This window comes from Myotis yumanensis, unplaced genomic scaffold, assembly GCF_028538775.1.
Source record: "Myotis yumanensis isolate MYYU_CA2020_CCGP unplaced genomic scaffold, mMyoYum1.0.hap1 SCAF_2, whole genome shotgun sequence".
In the NCBI taxonomy this organism is placed as follows: Eukaryota; Metazoa; Chordata; class Mammalia; order Chiroptera; family Vespertilionidae; genus Myotis; species Myotis yumanensis.
Genome location: NW_027223753.1, coordinates 190,505,053 through 190,518,274, shown reverse-complemented (window position 1 = coordinate 190,518,274; position 13,222 = coordinate 190,505,053). Strand labels below are relative to the sequence as shown.

The 13,222-nt window shown below is 34.3% G+C and overlaps 1 protein-coding gene across 1 annotated transcript in view; it reads right to left on the bottom strand.

Annotated features, from left to right (window-relative positions):
* SI (sucrase-isomaltase) overlaps nucleotides 1-13,222 on the bottom strand; it is an 89,200-nt gene that overhangs the window by 32,438 nt on the left and 43,540 nt on the right. The window contains exons 24-27 of the mRNA XM_070406876.1: nucleotides 12,481-12,651; nucleotides 9,363-9,518; nucleotides 6,984-7,184; nucleotides 1,010-1,164 (exon numbers count right to left, since the gene is read on the bottom strand). Coding sequence (XP_070262977.1) covers nucleotides 1,010-1,164; nucleotides 6,984-7,184; nucleotides 9,363-9,518; nucleotides 12,481-12,651 — 683 coding nt within the window. The remainder of the gene's footprint in view (nucleotides 1-1,009; nucleotides 1,165-6,983; nucleotides 7,185-9,362; nucleotides 9,519-12,480; nucleotides 12,652-13,222) is intronic.

Here is a 13,222-nt window from a genome sequence, read left to right as displayed (position 1 = left end):
TAAGTAATAATGATTCTCAAATAATGATAAGTATAATTTTGCACCAGGATTTTTTTACAAAATGGCTGAGTTTGTTAACCTTTGGAACAAAATCATTCTCATAATTTTTTTTTTAAATACAGATATATTTTTCTTTATTATTTGTATCCATTCTGACAACATGTTGTGAAAACATCTGGTCAACATCTTCTCAGAGATAGCATGGGAAGTTTAAATTACATTAAAGTATCTTTTAATATTTTATAATTCTCTACAAATAGAGAATTTCACACAAAAAAACCAAAACTTTTTTCTTAAATTTATTCATTATGATATAAATATATCTACATGTATGTATCTTAATTTTCTTTCATTAGTGCCTAGCAGAAATAACATTAACTCAATCAAATTCCAGGACCATTAAACTTTGATTACAAAAGTCTAATAAAATATTTACATAACAAATTTCCAATTACTTATTTTGCTAAAACTCATCATGATTTTCAAGAGGAGTCTTGGCTTGGTTCTCAACTTGCTTTGAAAAATAAGTCTTAATATGTAATAATAAAATCAATCACATCCAAATTGTAAATGACATTTAGGCAATCCTTAATGATAGTCCTATTATGTTCTAATTGTTTAAGTTAAAAATGTTATGCCTTAACCGTTTTGGCTAAGTGGATAGAGCATTGGCCTGTGGTCTGAAGGGTCCCAGGTTCGATTCCGGTCAAGGGCATGTACCTTGGTTGCGGGCACATCCCCAGTAGGAGGTATGCAGGAGGCAGCTGATGGATGTTTCTCTCTCATTGATGTTTCTAACTCTCAATCCCTCTCCCTTCCTCTCTGTAAAAAATCAATAAAATATATTTTTAAAAAATGTTAAAGTAAGTCAACTTATTTGATATGACTAATACCATTTTTAGTATGATGATACTCTAGCACAGTGAAGGCTGTGAAAATAATCATCTTTCTTTTCCCCTCCTAGGATAAAATTAAAATATTGTTCATTTCAAATAATTCAATCACTTACATAACTCTTCCTGTGCTTCTTCGTCGAATCCAAATGCCAAAAGGATTTTTCTGGATTTCAACATCATAAAGTCTATTTTCATAAGTACTTGTTGGCGTGCTTGGAATGTTTAATGGTACTGGAACTTCATATCTCTTATTTTTCGGGTCATAAATCTATTGCAGATAATAATAAAAATAGAAACATTTTGCTCTAGTTTGGTGGCATGGTATTTAAATATTAAAAAAATTAAATGATGGTTCAAACAATAATATATATATATATATATATATATATATATATATATATATATATACACTCACAGGGGAGTTTTACCAAACATTCAAGGAAGAACTAAAACCTACCCTCCTCAGACTACTACAAAAAATTCAAGAGGAAGAAACACTTCCAAGCTCATTCTATGAAGCCAGCATCACCCTAATACCAAAACCAAGTAAAAACAACACAATGAAAGATAATTACAGGCCAATATCTCTCATGAACATAGATGCCAAAATCCTCAACAAAATCTCAGCAAATCGGATCCAGCAGTACATCAGAAGGATCATACACCATGACTAAGTAGGATTTATCCCAGGGATGCAAGGATGGTACAACATCAGTAAATCAATAAACGTGATACATCACATAAACAAATTGAAAGAAAAAAACCACATGGTCATATCAATTGATGCAGAAAAAGCATTCGACAAAATCCAACACCCATTTTTGATAAAAACTCTCAGCAAGGTGGGAATAGAAGGATCATACCTCAACATAATAAAAGCCATATATGACAAACCCACAGCCAACATCATACTCAATGGACAAAAACTAACACCATTTCCCCTAAGAACAGGAACAAGACAGGGATGCCCACTCTCACCACTCCTGTTCAACATAGTCCTGGAAGTATTAGCCATTGCAATTAGACAAGAAGAAGAAATAAAAGGCATCCAAATTGGAAAAGAGGAAGTAAAACTGTCCTTATTTGCAGATGACATGATATTATACATACAAAACCTAGAGACTCCATCAAAAAACTACTAGACTTAATACATGAATTTGGCAATGTAGCAGGATAAAAAATTAACCCCAAGAAATCTGAGGCATTTCTATACACCAATAGTGAACTTTCAGAAAGAGAGATTATAAAAACAATCCCATTTACCATCGCACCAAAAAAATTAAGATACCTAGGAATAAACTTAACTAAAGAGGTAAAAGACCTCTACTCAGAAAACTACAGGACGTTGAAAAAAGAGATAGAGGTAGACATAAAGAGATGGAAGAACATACCATGTTCTTGGATTGGTAGAATCAACATCATTAAAATGTCCATACTACCCAAAGCCATCTATAAATTCAACGCCCTTCCCATTAAAATACCAATGGCCTACTTCAAAGATCTAGAACGAACTCTCCAAAAATTCATCTGGAATAAAAAAAGACCCCGAATAGCTGCAGCAATCCTGAAAAAGAACAAAGTAGGTGGGATCTCAATGCCAGATATCAAGCTGTATTACAAAGCCACTGTTCTCAAAACTGCCTGGTACTCGCACAAGAACAGACATATAGATCAATGGAATAGAATAGAGAGTCCAGAAATTAGCCCGAACCAATATGCTCAATTAATATTTGACAAAGGAGGCAAGAACATACAATGGAGCCAAGATAGTCTCTTCAATAAATGGTGTTGGAGAAACTGGACAGATATATGCAAGAAAATGAAACTAGACCACCAACTTACACCATACACAAGAATAAATTCAAAATGGATAAAGGACTTAAATGTACGACAGGAAACCATAAAAATTCTAGAAGAATCCAAAGGCAACAAAATCTCAGATATATGCCAAAGCAATTTCTTCACTGATACAGCTCCTAGGGCAGTTGAAGCTAAAGAGAAACTGAACAAATGGGACTACATCAAAAGAAAAAGCTTCTGCACAGCAAAAGAAACCATCAACAAAACAACAAGAAAACCCACTGCGTGGGAAAACATATTTGCCAACCTCATATCTGATAAGGGCCTAATCTCCAAAATTTATAGGGAGCTCATACAACTTAACAAAAAGAAGATAAACAATCCAATAAAAAAAAATGGGCAAAGGATCTAAATAGACACTTTTCAAAAGAGGACATTCAGAAAGCCAAGAGATATACGAAAACATGCTCAAAGTCACTAATCATCCAAGACATGCAAATCAAAACAACAATGGGGTACCATCTCACACCTGTCAGAATGGCTATCATCAACAAATCAACAAACGACAAGTGCTGGAGAGGATGTGGAGAAAAAGGAACACTTGTGCACTGCTGGTGGGAATGCAGACTGGTGCAGCCACTATGGAAGACAGTATGGACTTTCCTCAAAAAACTAAAAATGGAACTCCCATTTGACCCTGGGATCCCACTTCTAGGAATATATCCCAAGAAACCAGAAACACCAATCAGATAGGATATGTGCACCCAGATGTTCATAGCAGCACAATTCACCATAGCTAAGATCTGGAAACAGCCTAAGTGCCCATCAGTAGATGAATGGATTAGAAAACTGTGGTGCATCTACACGATGGAATACTATGCTGCTATAAAAAAGAAGGAACTCTTACCATTTGCAACAGCATGGATGGAACTGGAGAGCATTATGCTAAGTGAAATAAGCCAGTCAATGAAGGAAAAATACCACATGATCTCACTCATTCATGGATAATAAAGACCATTACAAACTTTTGAACAATAATAGATACAGAGGCAGAGCTGCCTCAAACTGATTATCAAACTGCAGTGGGAAGGCCAGGGAGGGTTGGGGGGCAGGAGGGAGGCAGGTAAGAGATCAACCGAAGGACTTGTATGCATGCATATGAGCATAACCAATGGACATAAGACACTGGGGGGTAAGGGAGGCCAGGGGATTGTCGAGGCCGTGGGGGGGGAAGGACACATATGTAATACCCTTTGTAATACTTTTAGCAATAAAATAAATAAATAAATAAATAAATAAATAAATAAAATAAAAAAAATTAAATGATGGTTCAAACAATAACATATATAGTATGCTTGTTTATATAATTCTTAATTCTGTATCTATGGCCCATATGTGTGTCTGTGTGTGTGTGTGTGTGTGTATATATATATATTCCAAAAAATGTATACACACTCTAAAGGCAATGTTTATTAAAATACATTTCATTTTCAAAATGTAATAGAATCTGAAGCTATCAGTTATTACAGTTTGTATACACTTTTTGGGGACACCATATATATATATATATATATATATATCCAATCCCATATACATACATGAACAGATAATGAGATCAAATTACCTACTGTATTTTATGCTTTTTTAAATTTTGCAATTTTTTTCTGCATAATGATAAATCATCAAAATCATCTTTTAGAGCTAAATAGTCTCTTTATGGAGATACAAAATTATTTTTCACTTCTGTTTAGACACAGTAGTTGTTTCAATATTTTTGTCATATGTGTGATCCTACATATTAATGTAAATTTATATTTATTCATGCCTTCATTCCCTCAGTAATTTCTTAGAAGTAAAGAATTGGGTAAGAATATACTGATATTTGTAAGGTCCCTTTGATATCTATTTGTAAAGTGTTTGCCAGAATTAGTGTACTAATTAATATTCTCACCAAAATGTGTGTTCTAATACTGTTTTATGGTACGTTAAAGGTGTTTGTGTTCTAAATTGTCCTTTATTTCCTTGATAATGTTGACCAACGTTTTTCCACATGGTTATTCAACATTGAGATTTCCCATTCTTTGAATTTGTCTTTTATTCTTCTGGTCAATGAGTATAAGTATTATAATATTTTTATTCCCAATTATTATTTCTTCTTCTGTTATATGCTTGTTTTAGATCTTGATATTTTTCTTGTTTGTATAAGTTGAAATTGCTTGCTTTATATGACCAACGTGTCAGATAGTTATCCATTTTTTATTTGTTTTCTGTTATAGTGTTTATTAATGTTGAAATATAATTTTTTACTTAGGAAATACATAGATTTTTATCTATGATTTTTATGTCTTTATATCTATGGTTTGAAAGATCTTTACTAGCCAGATACAAGATAAATATGCAGCTAGTTGTTTTCTAAGCTTTGTTTGAATTACTTAATTTATATACATATATATATATATATATATATATATGGCTAATATGCAAAGTGTCCCCCTTGGGAGTTCAATCAGGAGACTGGGAGTTCAATTGCTCACTATGATGTGTGCTGACCACCAGGGGGTGTCATGGAACAAAGGAAGGCCCCAGCTGGCAACCAGAAGGCCCTGATTGGCCCTGATCTCTGGCCAGGCCTAGGGACTCTACCTGTGTATGAATTTCTTGCACCGGGCCTCTAGTACATATATATAAAACTACATATATATATATGTATATCATTATATGTTATATATATACACACATACAGTTATATTTTGTGTCATCACTTTACAATAAACTATGAAGTTATTCTAACTGCAATTATGCTGTTTTAATTTTGTAAATGTTATCTATTTTTTTAGATAAACTTTAAATATTGTCATTGCCAAATGTTTACTTTTCCAGGTAAATTAAAGGTTTTTTTTAATTAAGTTTCCAATAATATTCCATTGAGATTTCTATGAAAACTATTTAAAAGCATCAATTGATAAAAATGAGTTAACTTTTTAAAAATTTATTCTGTTAGGATTCCTCAGTACTTATTTAATATATATCAAAACTTTTTAATAGTTATTTTTCTTATAGACAGTCAACTCACTTCTATGATTTAAATATTTTTAGTATTTATATGACTGTACTTCTCCTTTGATTTTGCTAATTGGATTTGCCACCGTTTCAATTTCTAGATGGTGAATGATAGTGTACAGTAAAACATTTTTTGAAAATACATTTTATAGTCATTTTGCTGATCTTATTATTTGTAATAGTGTTATTGTTTTTAATGGATTTTTAGATGTCTTAAGTAAAAAATATATACATATAAGTGTAACTTTTGAAAGAAATCTGAATGTTTTTGTATGTCTTAAGGCATTATTCAGAAAATTTAGATAACTATGTAAAAATAATGGAAATAGTAAGCATCCTGTCTTGCTTTTTTTATTTTGCTTATTTTAATGATATTAGCAACATAGTGCATTCTAAGTGATTTATCCATGGCCCATATATATGTACAATATATATAGCCAATTTATAAAGGCTAAGCAACCATTCAACCGGCCCGGCCGGTAGGTATGTCACACACTGACCACCAGGGGGCAGACACTCAACGCAGGAGCTGCAGAGCTGCAGTAACTTGGCAGAGGTGGTTCTCAGGTGGCACACCCCAGAACCAGAGAGGAGGGCTCCCGATTCCTCTCAGGGCCATGTGATTCCACCTTCGGCCATGGGTTATGTTGTTGCTGGGGCACTTTCAGCCCCGAATCCAGTCTACTGCACTCTCGCATTTGCGTTCCACACTCTACAACAGCAACTTTGCAGAGTACCCTCTTGCACTCAGGGACCCCTCAGGGGATGTCAGTTTTGGCCTGATTCTCACAGGCCAGACTGAGGGACCCCACCTGCCAGAGGGACCCCAGTCACTCCACAGATGCCCTTCGAGCCCTGGCGCTGCCCGAGGTGCAGCTGGCTAGGGAGGGACCACCGGAGGTTGGCTCCAGGGCTTGTCCGGCCCATCTTGCCCAGTTCTGCCCTGCCGGCCACCTTCTAATTTTCTTTCAATGTGCATGAATTTGTGCTCCCAGGCCACTGGTTTAAATATATATTTAAAATTTATCTTTAGTGTTGAAAAGATTACAGGTATCCCTTTCTCCCCCTTCTAGCCCACTCAAATCACCCTGAAAATTACTATTATATGCTTATTCACAAAGTTAACATAAATCAGAACTTTATTTAATGTGCATTTAGCTATAAGCTTTATAGAAAAATAAGTCATCAATCCAATTAATAATACTTAATTATTTATACTAAACATACCTTGAACTGCAGCATGTCATTTTTGTGATATTTCACCTCCACACGAAGAGTTGAGATGGGTTCTGAAGGTCGCTTTATTCGAGCATTTGCAGTGTTCAGCTGGAGGTCAGCGGTTATACCCATTGGTGAATATGCAGTTGAAGTGACTAAATAAGGGTTGTCATTTCTAGGAAAGTAACAATCAGGTGCTCTGGACATAGTCTGAAAACACAATATATGTTTATTGACAGACACTGTAAGCATTGTAATATTTGGCTTTCAAAAATGTGAGGTAAACATGCTTAATCACATTTTGTTTGCTTTACAGATTTTATTGTATAATATAAAGTGAAATTGCAGTAGCAATATGAAATATCTATTATGTAACCAAAGATACCATGTACTAAAATGTTATATAAGATATTTGTATTTTAACTCTAAAGACAGACCAGTAGAGCAGAAGGATCAAATTTCTATTTTCAACTCAGAAAATAGAATAATTGTGTAGTCTTTGCAAAAATTAAGTATATGACTCATAAATTTTGATCCATGCATGTTCTTTCTCTTCATACTGACTATTGCCTTCTGTGTGTTAAACAGCTCTGCAACAAATCTCAAAAGGGCAAGTACTTAAAATTATTTTCTTCTACTTATGCAGAACTGTATTATTTTTTATTTAATAACTGGTCCTTATATTGGTCAATTACATCTGGACCAGTACTTGAAATAAAAATACTGATCAAAGATCAGAGCTAATTGGTTTACTTAGGGGTGAAAAATAGGATCTAAGAAAAACAATAATTGTGGCACTAAGGACTAGTTTCCTTACCACAATCCATTATCCAATCTTTCTTATTTATTAAACTAGAGGCCCTGTGCACGGTTTTATACACTGGTGGGGTCCCTCAGCATGGCCTGTGGTGATTGGGCCAAAACCGGCAGTCCAATTCCTCCTACCATTCCTGCCTGCCACTCCCGCTCATCCTGGCCCTGCTGCGCCTGCCACAGGTTCATGCCTAGTCAGTCCCAACTGGGAAGCTCGCGCCACCACAGCGATGCTCACCAGCTGTAAGCCCTGCGTCTGGTGCCCATCGGTCAGTTAAGCAGTATTCCTGCTATGGGAGCACACTGACTACCAGGGGGCAGCTTCTGTGCTGAGCATCTGCCCCCTGGTGGTCAGTGTACATCATAGCAGCCAGTTGTCCGGTCACTTAGGCTTTTATATATATATATAGATTATTATTCTGTTGGGGAAAGAAATGTGCCCATCTACATTTTCAGTTCTCTTTTGAGGAAGTTGTATATGACCCCACAAACCTCCTTAAAAGAAAATGGTACAAGGTGATTAATTAGGATGCCCTTTGCAATTATACTTTCTGGACTTGGAATGCATATATAATGGTGGAAGCTATAACACAAGCTTGATGATGAAAAATGAATGAGAAATACAGGACACTGATGACATTGAGGGTTCAGCATATTAGGCCTTGGATTCTTATTTGTAAAAAAAAAAAAAATCCTATTTTGTTTAACAAAATCAGATTGTAGCTCTCTAATACTCTCAGCTTCAAGCAATCCTTAACCAATAGGAATACTATAATACTTATTTCAACTGCATGAAACTGAATGTCAATAGAATCAGAAATATGATTGACTTCAGAAAACTGTGAAATCTATATATGTCTCTCTCATAGTTTTATTTTTGCCCAATACAAATTCCTCTTTATCATTGTATAAGTATTCTTATTTATCTTTCTTAATGTTAGTTCATCAAGATTGCTAATTGTTTAGTTAGGATGAAATCAATCTTGCTGTATAATTTACGGAAATAGTATAAAAACCTATAGTCTTAGTATTCATCAAATCATTTTTTAAAACTTGGTTTATCCACATAATACCTAATTAATTAAAATTAATTAATTAAATATGTCTTTGAGTAGGTTTTATTTTATTTTTAATACTCAGCCCTGCCCCTCTTCACTCATGAACATCATACCTGAGATTTTTAAATCTGAGGTTTCAGTGACATCAGAGCAATAGGACCCTTGAGAGTTTGTGCTATCTGATGCCAGCATTAAGTACAAATGTGAAATTGGGTGAAGACAAGGATCATTTTGAGGTATAGCCATCAGATATACCATTATTTTATTAAATGAAGTTATATTATCCAAAGTGCCTGAAAAGCAACTTACACTTTCATTCAGTCTGGCATTTACTAAGCGAGGTCTGGAAAATTAATACAGATAAATTTTCTATCAGAATTCCTAATTTAAAATCCCAAATGCTTATCCAGATGAATTTAGTCTCTATGCTGTAGAATTAAAATTATAATATGTAAATATTACAATGAAATGCTTATGTGAAAACCATATCATGGATCATAATTAAAATGCTTATTACCTGTTGCCATACACAGCCACGTTCTTCACAGCTTTTCTGGGTTGCAGATTCTGCATCTGGATAACAATTAAATCTTTCATTTTCTGAGAAAATTTGATTCCACTGAACGGTAAAGTTTTTTCCAAGGTTAAACTTGAGATTGTAAATTAGGAGACTCTTTGGAGACAAAGAAAACATTAAAGATTATTTCTGACCATTGGACAATTTAAAAATATTTAACATTTATAAAATGCAGCAACCATAGTAATTCTTCAAATCAAGTCATAAGTAGTTTTAATATAATACTTAAAGAATGGAATAGGATGCCACTGAAATGGCTAGTGCCTCAAAACAGGAAAACTATGATAATTATAGATACTCAGGTAAAGTATTATCTTAAATTCTCAGTTCTTTCATTTAATGCTCTTGAGTCTTGGGGAAAATGGTCTACCATCAACTTTTTCACATTTTTAAATGTTGATAATGACCCCTACTGAAAGGGGGTGCTATACAGAATGAATATGTAAACTTTAAAGCACCTGGAATAATGCCTGGAGCATACTAGGTATGAAAGACATGTTAGGTTTCTCAAGGAAGAAAAAGGTAAGAACAAACTGAGCACTTTGCTTGATACAGAGGCTCCTAGAGTCTGAGGAGGAAACTTCTTATTAATACATATTTCTTTAATTTTGTCCTTAATTTTATTCATTGTTTGAAATATTTGAGGAACAAGTTAGAGGGGTCTTAATATGGCATTATGCATAAAAGCAAAAATGAGGATATATATATATATATATAGAGAGAGAGAGAGAGAGAGAGAGAGAGAGATTATATATGCATATTCTATCCACAATTATTTACATGATTGGGAAATTGCAAAGTTACATTTGGTTATTGTTTATATAACTTGGGAATAACATGGACATAATTTATCCCAAAGTTTCATCTACATAGCTTAGTTTTTTATACCAGTGTATTTTCAAAAATCTACATTCAGGAATATTTTTTATAAAACTTAGAATTAGGAAACTATGTCTATTAGTATCTGTTCAAATCATTACATAAACGTAAAAATAGACATATATAAGTTGAAATTGCAAAAACCAAATAAAATATTTTTGTATTATGTTATCTTTATAATCTTTGTTAAAGTCATAAAGTTCTCAAATAAATTTTTCCTATTTAATTTCTATTGATTTATTCCTGTTGTCTTGGGAATATACAAATTATGCTATATTTACTAAATAAAAATAATTAGCCAATACATATTTTTATAAAAGTCCCTAAGTGAAGAACTCTGGGCCAAGAGGCTTAAGAGGCAAAAATTCTCTGAAAATATTGTGTATCTAAAATAATTTATAATTTATTTAGGCTGATATTACTAATAATTCAGTATTATATAAGTGGTGGGAAAGTAAATACCTCTAAAAATCACTTCTATGTTTTAATTTATTGTTTTTAATATTTAACTACATATATTCATTACCCAAAGCAACATTATGATTTAAATATCACATGTTATAAATAAGGAGACTGAGATAATGAAAGATTAATTTGATATGTTTAAATGCACATATTTATTTTTCTCTTTAGTACACCTGTTCACAAAAACAAAAAGTACAATATGGGGTCTTGTACTAGAAGGGCTTTAAACAAAAATTTGAAGAAACATGTACAGGGTATATTGAGGACAATGGAAGTTCATGAAAGAAGCAGGGAGAATAATTAAAGATATGGCTTAAATCAATGCCTGAGAGTCTTAAATGAGAAGCTAAAATATTTAGACTGCTGTATCAACAGATGTACCTTAGAGTTCAGAGTAGGAGAATGGTATAAGAAAATACTCGGAAGATATAGATAAGTGCCATTAAAGATAAAATTAAACAGGGAGAAGTAGCAAGGAGGCACCTTAATATTGGTATCCTATATAATAAAAGAAAAACATGCCAATTAACCACCCCTTTGCTATGCTCAAGCCACACCCACAAGCCATGCCCCCCAGCCAATGAGGATTGAGTATGAAAATTAACCCAACAAAGATGGTGGATAATTTGCATACACAGAGCAGAGTGGGAGAGCCGGCAGCTTGGGGAGACATGGCCCCCTCGGTTGCTCCCTTGGTCTCTCCTTTAGGGGGATGTGGCTCTCTCGGTCACCAGACAGAGAGCAGAGCAGGAGAGCTGGAGGCTTGGAGGGATGTGGCTCCCTTGGTCAGAAACGGAAAACCCAGAGTTTTGAGAGCACCAGGAATTCTGGGAATAGTAGTTTTGGTGGCAGCCCCAAGACCAGAAGTGGAAGCCCAGAGGGAGGGGAGCACCAGGAATGCTGGGAATCATAGTTCTGATGGCAGCCCCAGGATGGGAAGCAGAAGCCTAGAGCAAAGGGAGCACCAGGAATTCTGGGAATCATAGTTCTGGTGGCAGAGGGATCTCCTAGAAACTAGAGCAAAGTGAGCCTAGAGCAAGTTAGTGTTGCGGTTGGAGATGGAGGGAAAGCAAAGGTGAGAGACATAAGTAAAATCAGAGTGTCTAGGAAAAATTAAAGGGAAGATATCCTAAAACTTCCAGGAAATCTCCACCAATGGAGCAAAGAAAAAAAAAATGCCTCTATTATTCTGTGAGCAACAAACCAAACTGGGTTGGGGGTCTCAGACAATTCACTCATATGATTGCAAAGACAGACAGAAACTCCCAGATTAGAGAGGGCTCCCCTGAGGGCTCCCAGATTAGAGAGGGTGCAGGTCCGGCTGAGGGAACCTCCCTCCACTCCCCCCAACCCCCCATCCAGTGCACAAATCTTCATGCACCAGGTCCCTAGTCTAAGTATAAACTGGAATGACCTAAAATGAAATATTGGCAGCATAAGGAGAAGAAAAGAAAAAGAAAACAAAAACAAGAGAAAAGAAAAGAACAGAAAAGAAAAGAACAGGAAAGGAAAGGAAAGGAAAGGAAAGGAAAGGAAAGGAAAGGAAAGGAAAGGAAAGGAAAGGAAAGGAAAGGAAAGGAAAGGAGAAAAGAAAAGGAAAGGAAAGAAAAGAAAAGTCACGGAGGAAATCACAAAACCAAGAGCCTTGAGTGGTTATGCAATGTTAACTATGAGAGTATATGACAATTAAAATATATTGAAAGATGATATTTACCTTGCTGGAAGCATCATAAGTGTAATTGTAGTGAGTCTGCATTGGTTGATTATTTTCTTTCACTGTAACTCCTATAACATTGTCTGTGAGCCCCAGGATTTTAATAGTCTCAAATGCTAAAGCAGTTCCTTCTTGGTATGATGAGTGTGTGCAGCTTATATCTAATTTATTCTGAAAAAAATATATATATATAATGTTCTATACTAAATAGAAGGTCTTTGGATACATAATGAAATAACAATGCAATTATGAAATAGGAAGAGAACCAATCATCTATCCTTCCATTCCCACCAGTTCTCCATGTCCAAGTAGCATATATAAATATGCCCATTAGTAACTCTTCAATTTTTTGTAAACATGCCAAACATTTATTATCAAAGATTACAACTAATATATGACCTTTCTACTCCAGCCCTAATGTTAAAGAACAACTTAGTTTGGGATAAAAAATAATATATAAAGAAACTCAATACCTACAAGAAACATTGCCTTTAATTATTCAAAATGTAACCTTGTCCATAGATTATTTTTTTCATCCTCACTTTAAATCCATGACAACTATTGCTATGACTGATATATAAAAACATATTCAGGTAAGTTGAGATTATTTTTCTATAGCATGTTTCTTAAACCAGACATAATACTTTAAAAAGTCTGAAAATATCTATGCTTCAATTCATCATCATTAAATTACTGATCACATTTAAATATTTTAAAATGTAAGCTAACATTTTATTTATAA